Genomic DNA, 12,032 nt, shown 5'->3' on the forward strand with positions numbered 1-12,032 from the left:
GGTTATGTCTTTACCATGGGAAGCACTGCGATATCTTGGAGGTCTACGAAACAGACCCTTGTTGCTACTTCCTCAAATCATGCAGAGATTATTGCTCTACATGAAGCTGTTCGTGAATGTGTATGGCTAAGGTCTGTAATTCGACACATTCAAGGAAGTTGTGGTTTGAAGTCTACCACAGATGAACCTACATGCATTTATGAGGATAATGCAGCTTGTATTGAACAAATGAAGTTAGGTTTCATCAAGGGCGACAACACCAAGCATATATCGCCTAAGTTCTTTTATAATCAGCAACAACAATCACTTCTAAAGATTGAAGTGAATCAAATCCGATCAGAGGATAATGTAGCGGACTTATTCACTAAGTCGTTACCTAAATCCACCTTCGAGAAACATGTGAAGAGCATCGGATTAAGGAAACTATCCGAACTCCCACGATTATAGCAATCAGGGGGAGATATCGACATCAGGGGGAGTTATGATGTCTACATGTTCAATCTCGAAGAGTGAAGGACGTGTTGTGCTCTTTTTGTCCTTCGACCAGGATTATTTTTGTCCCACAGGGTTTTTGTTACCTGGCAAGGTTTTTAACGAGGCAACGGATGAAGCGTCACCACCAAGTTTGAGCGGCACAAGGGGGAGTGTTGAAGGAAAATCAAGTTTAGTGTGCCTTATCAAACTAGGAATAGGAATAGGAGAGAAGGTTCTAGATTTCCCAATCCTACACGGATTGGTATTCCTTGTAACATTAGATTATGCACTTTGTAATCCCTATATATAGGGCTCCTATTCTCTATAATGAAATACACTTCTCTCATCAATCTCTCTCAATACCAATATACTTAAACAGTATTAATATTTTCGAGGCCCACAAAATTAGAGACTTTATGCCTGAGTTTAGGCGAAGGCCGGCCCTATTGGTTAACTCAACATTTAAATTCAACACAATTTTCATACTCTCCGCTTATAACGGCGTCAGCCCTAAGTTATTTAAAAGGCAATTTCATTTTTTTATAATTCAAATCAAAGAAACAGATCTCACAAGCCATATATAATCTCTTTAATAAGCCATACATCTTTCATGAACTGGACAAACAAGATTTAGATCCAAAACCACATATTTCATGAATTCGGAGACTGGTGTGACTATGGAATTAAATTGCAATGAAGAAACCAAAAGATGAGAAAGAGAGAAACCCAGACCACTCTATTTCGTGATCTGCTATTTTATGGTTGAACTCATTTACTCCCTCAACAACGAACACCAGTGATATTGGAGATTGGAGATTGAAGATACCGGCAGGATTGATCTGTAATCAAACTAATCACCCACTGGGCTTCGCTAATCAAAGGTTGGCGAACTCACCGGTGGCGGCGGTGTCACCGGAATATGTTTAGCAGTCAAGCGACATAGAAGAGCACCTCAGAATTAATTTCTCTCTCCTCACCTTTATCTCTGCGTCTTAGTCTTCTAGAAAACCCATAAAGGTGGTTGTTGTAAGTGTACTTGTGAGGTATGACTTATGAGAGGGGGAAGAAGAGCAGCTCGGAGATAGCGAAGCTGCTTGTATCTTGTGAACTAAGGCCCCGTTTAGATGGCAGGAAATCATGGTATAGAATGGAAATTAATTTCACTTTTCATTTAGAGATGTCGTTTGGTTATAATTAGAGATTGGAAAAGAAATCAAAAATGAGATTTGACTAGAAATTGACTCCCTCATAAAGCCTGAATTGAATTATCAAGGGGTGGTATTCTAATTCCATTTCCCACCATCAAAGGCAAAATTACATGAATTATCCCTCTAAAAAATTTATATTCTCTCGCAAACATTCTTTATAAGTTAATGTCATATTTGTACTTTAATTAGTAGAAGTGTGTTATTGAAAATTATAATTTTATATTTCATTCGTATGACTTACCAACCAGTAAATAGGAATGGAAAATAAATTTCATAATTTAATTTTCAGTAATGTTCCAAACACCCACATGGAAATACCAACACCTATTCCATTCCATATCGGTTTGGAAAAGAAAATAAATCATTTTCCTATTTTAATATTCCTGCCAACCAAACGGGGCCTAAGAGAAAGTATACTCTTTGTGGAAATGAGATTGCAGCCAAAAAAAAAAAAAAAGTGGATTAAAAAAAGAGATGGAATTGCCCATGGAAATAAGTCACTTGGTAATGGAGTTTTAATGTTAAGGTACTAATGTGATAATTTTCCAATTTAAGGTATGAAAATGATGATTAAATTTTATTTCGGATACTATTTGAAAATTTTTCTCTAGAAAATAAAATAAATTAGGGTGCAACTTCTTATATTCAAAAGTATATATGTATACCCATTTCAAAAAAAAAAACTATATATGTATACCAATTAGCAAAGTGGCATTTCAACAAAATGATGAGGTTGTGTAAAATTTCATCTTGCAAATATGATAGCCTTATCTTTATGCTATTAGCCCTAGTTATATACTCCAACCACATGATTTGGAACTCATCTGGCATCTCCATGATAATTACCTCAAAAATCCTACCCCATCTCCGATCCTTCTCCTTGGAAAATTTTCTACCCTGTTAACAGAGCCGGCCTTGAATCTAGGCGAACTAGACTCAGGCCTAGGGCCTCTAATTTTGTGGGCCTTAAATGTATTATTACGTTGTCCAGCCAGAGAAAAAACAAAAAGACGCGAATAGAAGCAGAAAGAACTACCACGTAACCTAACCCAGGGGCACAACCTAAAAAAGTAATTAAATATAGGGGTTTTGTCCATTTACCCCATTTCTAGGGATTTTTTTCCCACTTACCCCATTAAGTTTTTTTAATTCTCTCTTACCCAATACACTCTAAGGGAGTCTTCCCTAATACCCCATTAAGATTTTTTTTTGTTTTTAATTTTTTTTTAATACCATTTTACCCATCACCCCTTTGTTATTTAGAGAGAGATAGAGAAAATGGAAGAGAGAGAAACCATAGGAGACTTCGCCGGAGCCTTTCACCGGCCGCAGGAATCCGGTCACCGGCGGCCGGAATCAGGTCACCAGCGGCCGGAATCTGGCCAACTTTCGCCGGAATCCGATCACCGGTCACCGGCTGCAGCCCACCGGAATTTGCTGAAAATCTCACCGAAAAGTTTTTTTTTTGCCCCCAATAGACATCTATTGCCCCCTAATAGAGGAGCAATAGACGTCTATTGCCCCCTAATAGACGTCTATTGCCCTCTAATAGACATTTATTGTCCCCCAATTGACAACTATCAGCCGTGTATTGCCCCCCAGTAGACGTCTATTGCCCCCCAATAGACGACTATCAGCCATGTATTGCCTCCCAGTAGACGTCTATTGCTCCCCAATAGATGTTTAGATTACCGAAATGGTAATTAATCTTCCTAAAACTACACAAATAAAACTTTGATTAAAGAAAAAAAACGAGGAGATTACATCAATTCAAAACGTCTATTGCCCCCCAATAGATGTCTATTACCCCCCAATAGAACTTTCCGTAGCCGGAATGAAAACTAATTTTCCTAAAATTAGACATTTTTTTTTTCTTTCCTTCTGTACTCATTACCAAAAAAAAAACATTGATTTGGGCACCCAGAAAATGATCTGGGCACCCACCTATCTCTCAAGCGGAGGTCGAATTGGGCACCAGATTGCAGGGACATGGGCGGGTGTGCTGGAGGTCGAACTGGACAATTGGACGGTGCCCATGTTGAGAGAAGAGATTGCCTAACTTGATTAAACCTCTGAGAAGCTCCTGCACTAGAAGCCGACGAGCTTGACCTGAAACCAGTGTTGGGAAGGAAGGCTAACTTCGACGCCGGCGACGCTAGATCTCAGACTCCACGACCTTCACTATCGGCCTCGCTGGAGACGGCTTCCAATACGACAACGGCAGGGAAGCTGATCATAGAGGTCGGACCTCGAATTTTTCTCGCCGGGTTCGGAATCCGGCAGGGGGGAGAGTGAGAGAGAGAGAGAGAAGCTGATCGTAGAGGTCGAATTCGAAATCCGGCAGGAGAGAGAGAGGGAGAGAGAGAGAGAGAGAGAGAGAGAGAGAGAGAGAGAGAGAGAGAGAGAGAGAAGCTAATTGTAGTGGTCGGATTCGGAATCCGGCAGGGGAGAGAGATAGGGCTGTGAATCATGACTGGAGAGAGGGGAGAGAGATTTGCATGGCAATATTGTAGTTTAATAATTAAGCTGAGGGTATATGTGTTATTTCTCTTTAAATTGTGTTAATGGGAATAAAAATCTTTTGTTGGGGTAAATGGGATAATTTTCTCTCATTTTGGTGCTTTGGGTCAAGGACTCTTAAATATAAGTTAGAAAAGTAAAAGTTAAACATATGTGCTTGCCCACGTGACCAGCCCAAACGAAACCGAAAAATATAGGAAGAAGAAGAAGGCGGCAGAAAAATTAAAAAAGAATTAAAAATGTGTTTTGCAGTAAAAGCATTTATTCATTCAAAAAGAAAACAATGAAAATATTGATTTAACTTGAGTATTTGGAATGACTTTTGAACAAGAGGTTTTGTCGCACAATTTGTAAGTTGAGATTAATTAAATCTTACTTTCGGTCTACTATGTCACAAGAGAGATTGAGTGGTAGGCTATGATATCTATTGAAAAATATATTATTGAAAAATTTGATGGGAAAAATTTCACCAACGGTGTCTGGACAATTATGGAACTTTCAGAATGATACCTGAACTTACAAAGTTATCAATGTGATACCTGGACTCATTTTTTCGTATCAACGTCGTACCTACGACCAATTTCCGTCACTGAGCCGTTAAATTTTGCACGTGCATCGCACGTGAGTCACTTAATGAAGACAAAATGACTGATTTACCTTCAAAAGTTTTTTTTTTCTTTTCTTTCTTTCTTTCTTTCTTCTTTTTCTTTTTTGGTTTCTTCTTCCCCTGATTTGAATCATCAAGATTCAAAATCATCTTGCTCGTCTGATTCCCATCGCCGCTGTGTCTCAATCAGCCTTCATGCACCGTAGATGTTTCTGGTTCCCCCCACTTCAAATCCTACAGCAAATTGAAATTGTGCACTGAGGCTTCGCCGTTCACTCCGAGTTCATCCCCGCCGCCGCCGCCGATGACTTAGCCACCACCACTCTCGTTCTTTCCTTCGACCCCCTTTTATACACCATTGATTAGAAACTCAGACCCCGCCAGCCCTCCACTCTCAAATCACAGCTCCAATCTCCGTCGTTCCCGACATGCAAAACACCTCCACACCATCCTCACCTGCAACTTCATCGGTCTAGCCGACAACTTCGGCCTCTAACCCAACTTCGATCAGAGGCAATTGTAGGCCAGAGAATTGATAGTGAAAGCAGAGGCTGACGATGCCGACGGAGGTCCGGAAAACAAGGATGTAGAGGGTTAGGTTGCCCATTGCTGAAGAGGACGAGGATGAAGAAGAAGAGGACCATGAGGAAGAAAGAGGGTTTTGCCGGAGATTGAGAAAGAAAATGGGCTCGATGGGCTCGGCGGTGGTGTTGGTTGAACTGATCGACCGGTGTGGTCTGGTGTTGGTTGCGGTGGTGTTGGCAAGGAGAGAAGGAGAGAATAAAGAAACCGAAGAAGAAGAAGAAGAAAGAAAGAAAAGAAAAGAAATAGAAAGAAAGAAAAGAAAAGGGAAAAAAAAAACTTTTGAGGGTAAATCGGTCCTTTTGTCTTCATTAAGTGACTCACGTGCGATGCACGTGCAAAATTTAACAGCTCCGTGACAGAAATTGGTCGTAGGTACTACGTTGATATGAAAAAATGAGTCCAGGTATCACATTGATAACTTTGTAAGGTTAAGTATCATTCTGAAAGTCCCCTAAGTGTCCAGACACCGTTGGTGAATTTTTCCCAAATTTGATTGTGTAAGTTTGATTAGCATATTTGCATTTAAAAATGCAAGATGGGTAATATTTCAATGATGCTATGAAATTTTAATTTTATATTTATCTAAGTATTTTATTTTAGCTTTGAAATTCTATTTGCCTTGGGCCTCTAAATTCATAGGGCCGACCCTACCTATTAAAGTTTTGTGTTTATCTTAGAAGCAAGTTACTATTACGGTGCACTGCTATCCTATACTGGATTATTCAATATGCATAAATAGGGAAAATTTCACAAATGGTCACTCAAGTATGACTCATTCGACACTTTGGTCACTCAATTTTCAGATATATCACTTTAGTCACTCAACGATTACTCTGTCAATCACTTTGGTCACCAAATGAGCATTTTGTTTCACTTTAATCACTTCTCCCAATCATTTCAATTCAGATTTCTCAATTTTTCACAATTGGTTGGACGAAAATATTCTTAATATTGTGGCAAATAATTTTTTTACGATGAAAAAAATTATCAAAGTAACTAAAGTGAATAACAGAGATAAAGTTAAGTAACCAAAGTGATATATTTAAAAAGTGAGTAATCAAAGTGCTGAATAGTTAAAAATTGAGTGATCATTTGCAATATTCTCCCGCATAAATATAGGGTCGAGTAAAGTCCACGGAAATCACATTCCCGGACAAATTAACCACCCTTCATCATCTTTGTGCATGTATATGTGGACGGTACCCAATCATATTTGTGTCCAATTCTGTCCCATCAACATTGAAAACAAAAGGCAGATACAATTATGAATAAAACCCCCCATTTAAATTTTCTTACACAAAGCTTCAAATCCCACATGGTTGGATCGACCGATGGGACCAAGGGATATGGCTGGCTTCAATAATTGTTTAGCACAGACCTTCTCAAGTGTTAAATTCAGATAATAGATATAGAAGAACGTAGCATGGAGATGTACGTAGCGCATTAGCATAGGGCAAATCTTGAGTGGCCATTCATTCGTTCCTATCTACTTCCATCATGATTTGCAAGCATCAACTTGATAAAGTTTGTCATTTATTACACGTAGCAATCATTCACCACACTAAAAAAAGGTGGATCAGTTTATTAATAGTTTGAAGAACACATGTAACATCACCTAAATACGAGATCCAATAGATTTAAATATCTGTTGTTGAAGGTTTCGTACACACTAATTAACTTAATTAGGAAAATTACTCCGCAACTTCACATAAGCATTGGCATAGTTCTTGGGGCTTTGATAGCATGACCATATGACCAGCACCCCTAATTAATTTCACTCCGTCTGTCGGACCATTGCTCTTAATCATCCACCGTTGGAAGTCTTCCTCCATCACCTCATCTTCTTCGCAGACCACATAAACTCTCTTCACCGACCCGAATTTCGCTTCTGTTAGCCGACACTTCTTGCTCAATTCTTCTATGAACATCCCAGATGGCCTTAGCAACAGTTTAGCTAGTTCCAGGTCCTGCATCGAACTAAATATATCAAAATCTACACATCAATAAGATAAAACGTACGCAATGTTGTTATTTTCACTCTCAGTTTTGTCTTCACTGCGGAAAAATAATAGCTAATAGCAGTTTTTCACTTGCCTCTGACTTGCAGTTCTGGTACAGTTTGGCCGCCATGTACTTTGGACCAAACATAACAGAAGTAATTGCCGGATTTTCTGTGTTATTGTCGAATGTAAATTGGTTATCCAACAAGGATTCCGCTGAGGTCCTCTTCAAGTACTTTGTTTCCATCCCACAAAAGAAAGAACACAAACAGCATTAGTTCTGAAGCCAAATATATAACATTATATAAAGAACTATCTAATGTTCAATCGAAAATTGTGAACGTCTCTTAAGCATAAACAAATAGTAACATAAGAGTGCAGAATGACAATTTGTGAGTAAGATTAACAGCGGTGGAATAAAGACAGCAGCTTTTTCTTACTTCTTGTATGAGAGTTCCTGGTGGAGAACTGTAATGAGGCAAATAGGCTGTGACAAAGACTGCAATCAAAATCTTCTGAGAAAACCTCTCCATGGCTAGAGATATAGGAAGGCCACCGTAGCTATGCCCAACCAGTATGACCTTCTCATCATGAGGAATAGAAGCCATGAACTCCATCAATGGCTTGGCATAATCCCAAATTGAAGCGATCTCGTTCACCTGCTTGGAGTTGATCCCAGAAGCACCAAGGTCCAGAGCAGTGACACGGTGACCAGCGCCCCGGAGTAGGGCGATGCTTTTGTACCAACACCATGCTCCATGGCAAGTTCCATGAACCAGAACAAAGTGTTTTTGGTTCTCATCCATTTACCTGTGCTGTGTTTTTTGCCTTGTAGATAGTCAGCTTAGAATGAGTGGATATATATACAAAAAGCTAGAGCAGAAGAGAGACAAAAAAAAAAAACATTTAAAATTGGAGCAACGTAGTTCGGGTTTGGAAAAAACAGAGGCAGCTCCTTTGCTTATCCGGTTGAGCTCTCCCGTCAATGACGGTTACCAGCCTCATTGGCGAGCGAAGAGTGTGGCCAGATGGGCTTGTTTTCACTTGGTGGCGGGAGGTGATCAAGATTGGGGGCTGCGACAGGAGGCGTTTTCTTTTTCTCAGATGAAGACAACGGCGGATCGGTGTTCTGTTGCAGAAAGCTTGGGGAATCGAGGAGTGGTCATCTCGGTAAGATTGGAAGGCGTATTGATATTGGGTTGGTGTTGGGACGATGCTGGGTTGGAGAGTTTTTCCATCTGGGTTTATAGTGGAAGGAGATTTCAGAGATGGAGTTTCTCTCCAAGTTGGTTTTGTCCTTGGCTTAGATGTCAGATAATTGGGGTCGAGTTTACCAACCTCAATCCCAAATTTGTTGTGGCTGATTCTGTGAAGCTTGAGTCGATTTTGTGGAGAAGGAAAGTTGATTGTGGCAATTTATTTCTTTGTTTTTTTTAGGCTTTTAGTCTTTAGTTCGTGGTTAGGATTAATAAGTCCCTCCTCTCTTGAGCGAGGGTTTGGGTGTTTTAGTGGAGTGTCGATGCCATTGTTATGGTGTCATGGTCATTCTGCTGTGTCATGGTCTGGTCTTTTGTCGATGCTTTCTGGTTATCAACATGGTGGTGAATCACCCTTACACAGGGTCTAGCTGTTTTGGGATGTGGTTTCCGAACGGGTGAAACCAGTTCATCTTAATGTTGGTGGCTGGGTTGTATCGGTACAGGTTTGGTTGTTACTCATTGTAGCTCGCGAGTATGGGCGTAAAATTTGGTTAGGGGTTGGGCCTTTTTGGCTCATGGAAGTCACTCATATTGACGGTCTCATAACTATGGATCCAATGCTTTGTAATCTGTTTGGTTATTAATAGAATTTTCATCTTCTCAAAAAAATAAAAAATAAAAAGACAAACATATATGGGAAGAATCGTGGGTGGATTTATTTCCGAACTTCCCATATTGCATTGTCCATTTTGTCCTATTCCTTTCTACTCAGAATAGGAACTCCAAAATTGAATGATTGCATTCTCTTTCTTCTTTTTTTTTTTTTTTTTTTCACTCGGAATGGCAAGACTGCGCATTCAAATGGAAATTTTTCAAATGTGTATTAAAATGAAATCCAGCTTTTTGTCTTTCAGGGGGGTGTATTATATTTGGATTTGTGCAGACTTTTTTTAATCGACAGACTTTTTGAAAAGTCCACAGACTCTTTAAAAACTTGATAGACTGCTATTGATTTCTTAAAACCATTGATTTTAGCAACAGATTTTTTATTGATTTTTGAAAATCTATATACTTTATTATGAATGACTTGTATAGATTTTCTAGTAAATAAAAATAAAACACAAAGAATACAACTAATGCAATCCAAATGAAAAGCAAGATAATAACTCGTTGCCTCTTCAATGGTCAAGTATCTTCTAGTATAACTTGACTCAAATGAATGACTATTACTTTGTCTAGCTATTTTGTTCTCATTTCTAATCTCCCAATCAACTTAAAGATACAATACATATCACTTGATGCTTATGGTTAATTATTCTCATCAATTTTGTTTTCACCTATTAACAGATATCATAAAAATATTGATCAATGTCTTGATCTATAATCAATCAATCGAAATTCAATTGTTCAAGCTTTCCTTGAACCATGATATAAATTCAAATCGATGAGAATAATTAATTAATAAAACAAAACCTAGTATTTTATAGCAACACTATTCAAGGTTTTAGGGGTAGACCATAATATTTGGGTCATAGGGTTTCATAAATCATTTTTTATTGCTACTAGGGTTTCAAGTATCACAATTGAACAAAAAAAAAATCACATTCAACAACTACAATGAACATGTTGGGTATCAAAAACTATTGATATCATGAAAAATTAGAGAAAAGATAAGAAGAAACAAGAAAGAGAGATGATAGATAACCAACTTCAATTCTTAGCGCAGAGAGAGAACTTTGATAGATTTAAAAAAAAAAAAAAAAAAAAATATTTGATAGACTTTTTCAAATCTTTGGTCTGGTGGCTAGAAAATTATTGGAATTTGGTATGTATAGTTAACACTACAAAGTCCATGATTATCCTTGATTTTCTAATTCCATAAGTATAAATGAAATTTTGAATACCTCTGAACTTTTATTGATTTTTAAAACTCCTAATTGAATACCCCTAGATTTTGGTGGAATTCATAAAGTCTTTAAAAATCCTAATCGAATACCCCAAGATTTTCATGGACTACTAAAAGTGTATATTGAATACACCCAGACTTTTAAATTCTATAGATTTCTTAAAAAGTTCCACTAACTCCATATACAATACACCCCCCTCAGAAGCCAAATAAAGAGCCCGGACTTTCAAAAAAAAAAAAAAAGGAAAAAAAAAAAGAATATGAACGGAGCCTCCAATTATGATATTTAAACATCCGCATGTACTTTTTTTCCACAAGTGAAGTTGAAGCGTCCGCTTACAAACTGGAAATCAAACTCTCTAGAGCTTTTTTTATGCAATTACAAATTTGAGAGATTCTTAAATAGGATAGACGTCCCGCGTGCTTAGTAGGACTGACCAATCAGTGCATATGCACAATGTTCTAAAAAACGGCCTAGGCGCTCGGCGATAAAGAACCGATCGGATTTTGGCCTAGGCGTTGCCCTTAGGCGCTGGGCTACTAGGAGTCCGCCTAGGCGGGCTAGGAGGGGACTAGGCGATCCTTGTTAGGATTCAAACTATGAAAGAAGAAAATTTGCAGAGAAATACTGGAAACGCAGAAAGTAGTTTTTAATTCATTTTCAGAAATGCCTGTCAAAATGGTTGTAGGTACATAATATAGTTGTGATGTTGTCCCCTACAATCCAGCTGATCAACACGTGGCTGCAAGGACCACAACAGATGGACTAGTCATCATGGTCTACTACCTTGACAAAATACTAGTGGGTTAGCTAGACTAAATGGGAATTAAATAAGGTTAAGCTGCAACAAGTGCTCCCCAAGTGCTCTCTCGCTCCCCCCCCCCCCCCCCGAGTAAAAGCCTGTCCTCAGGCGCAAAAAGCTGGAAATTTGGCAGCAATAACTCGTGCATCCTCCCAGGTTGCATCTTCTTCTGGCATCCCATGCCATTGAATCAGCCAGGTCATGATCTGGTGACCCTTCTTTGTTCTGAACCCCATGTCAAGGACCTTCAATGGCTTCCAGGATATGTCACCCTCCAGATCGAATTGTGGCAGAATGGAAGATATGGGGATGCCATCTCCAATTCGCTTCTTACGTAGAGAGACGTGGAAGACCGGGTGAACTTTGGAATTTGCTGGGAGGTGAAGGCGGTAAGCCACAGCTCCGATCCATTCCACAATCTGAAATGGTCCATAATATCTAGGTGAGAGTTTATTTGAACTACGTTTAGCCAATGACTTCTGTCTGTAGGGGTGAATCTTCAAGAAAACCCAATCACCTACTATGAATTCCCTCTTTGTTTGTTTTTTATCCTCAAATTGTTTCATTCTGTTATGGGCAAGTGCCATATGTGATTTGAGGCTGAGAAGCAAGTTATCTCAATTTTGCAGAGCCTTATCGACTGAGTGCATCTTTGTGGTACCTGGGATGTACTTCAAAACAGATGGAGGGGGCTTCCCATATAATGCTTCAAAAGGTGTCATTTTGATTG

The 12,032-nt window shown here is 38.9% G+C and overlaps 1 protein-coding gene across 1 annotated transcript; it reads right to left on the minus strand.

Moving 5' to 3' along the window:
* Positions 1-6,895: 6,895 nt before the first annotated feature.
* On the minus strand, positions 6,896-8,242 carry LOC112189829 (methylesterase 10). The gene is made up of 3 exons (XM_024329187.2): positions 7,835-8,242; positions 7,489-7,629; positions 6,896-7,361 (listed from the first exon to the last, which is right to left on the minus strand). Exons 1-3 carry the CDS (start codon positions 8,198-8,200, stop codon positions 7,086-7,088), a joined length of 783 nt encoding a protein of 260 aa, XP_024184955.1. The 5' UTR covers positions 8,201-8,242; the 3' UTR covers positions 6,896-7,085.
* Positions 8,243-12,032: the final 3,790 nt, after the last annotated feature.

Source organism: Rosa chinensis, chromosome 2 (assembly GCF_002994745.2).
Source record: "Rosa chinensis cultivar Old Blush chromosome 2, RchiOBHm-V2, whole genome shotgun sequence".
Taxonomy (NCBI): domain Eukaryota; kingdom Viridiplantae; phylum Streptophyta; class Magnoliopsida; order Rosales; family Rosaceae; genus Rosa; species Rosa chinensis.

Bases quoted from the DNA above. Each gene is read 5' to 3' on its own strand.
- LOC112189829 (XM_024329187.2), bottom strand. From the start codon at position 8,200: ATGGATGAGAACCAAAAACACTTTGTTCTGGTTCATGGAACTTGCCAT. The intron at 7,630-7,834 runs GTAAGAAAAAGC...ATGGAAACAAAG, and splicing joins CAGGAACTCTCATACAAGAA to TACTTGAAGAGGACCTCAGC. The intron at 7,362-7,488 runs GCAAGTGAAAAA...AGTTCGATGCAG, and splicing joins ACCAGAACTGCAAGTCAGAG to GACCTGGAACTAGCTAAACT.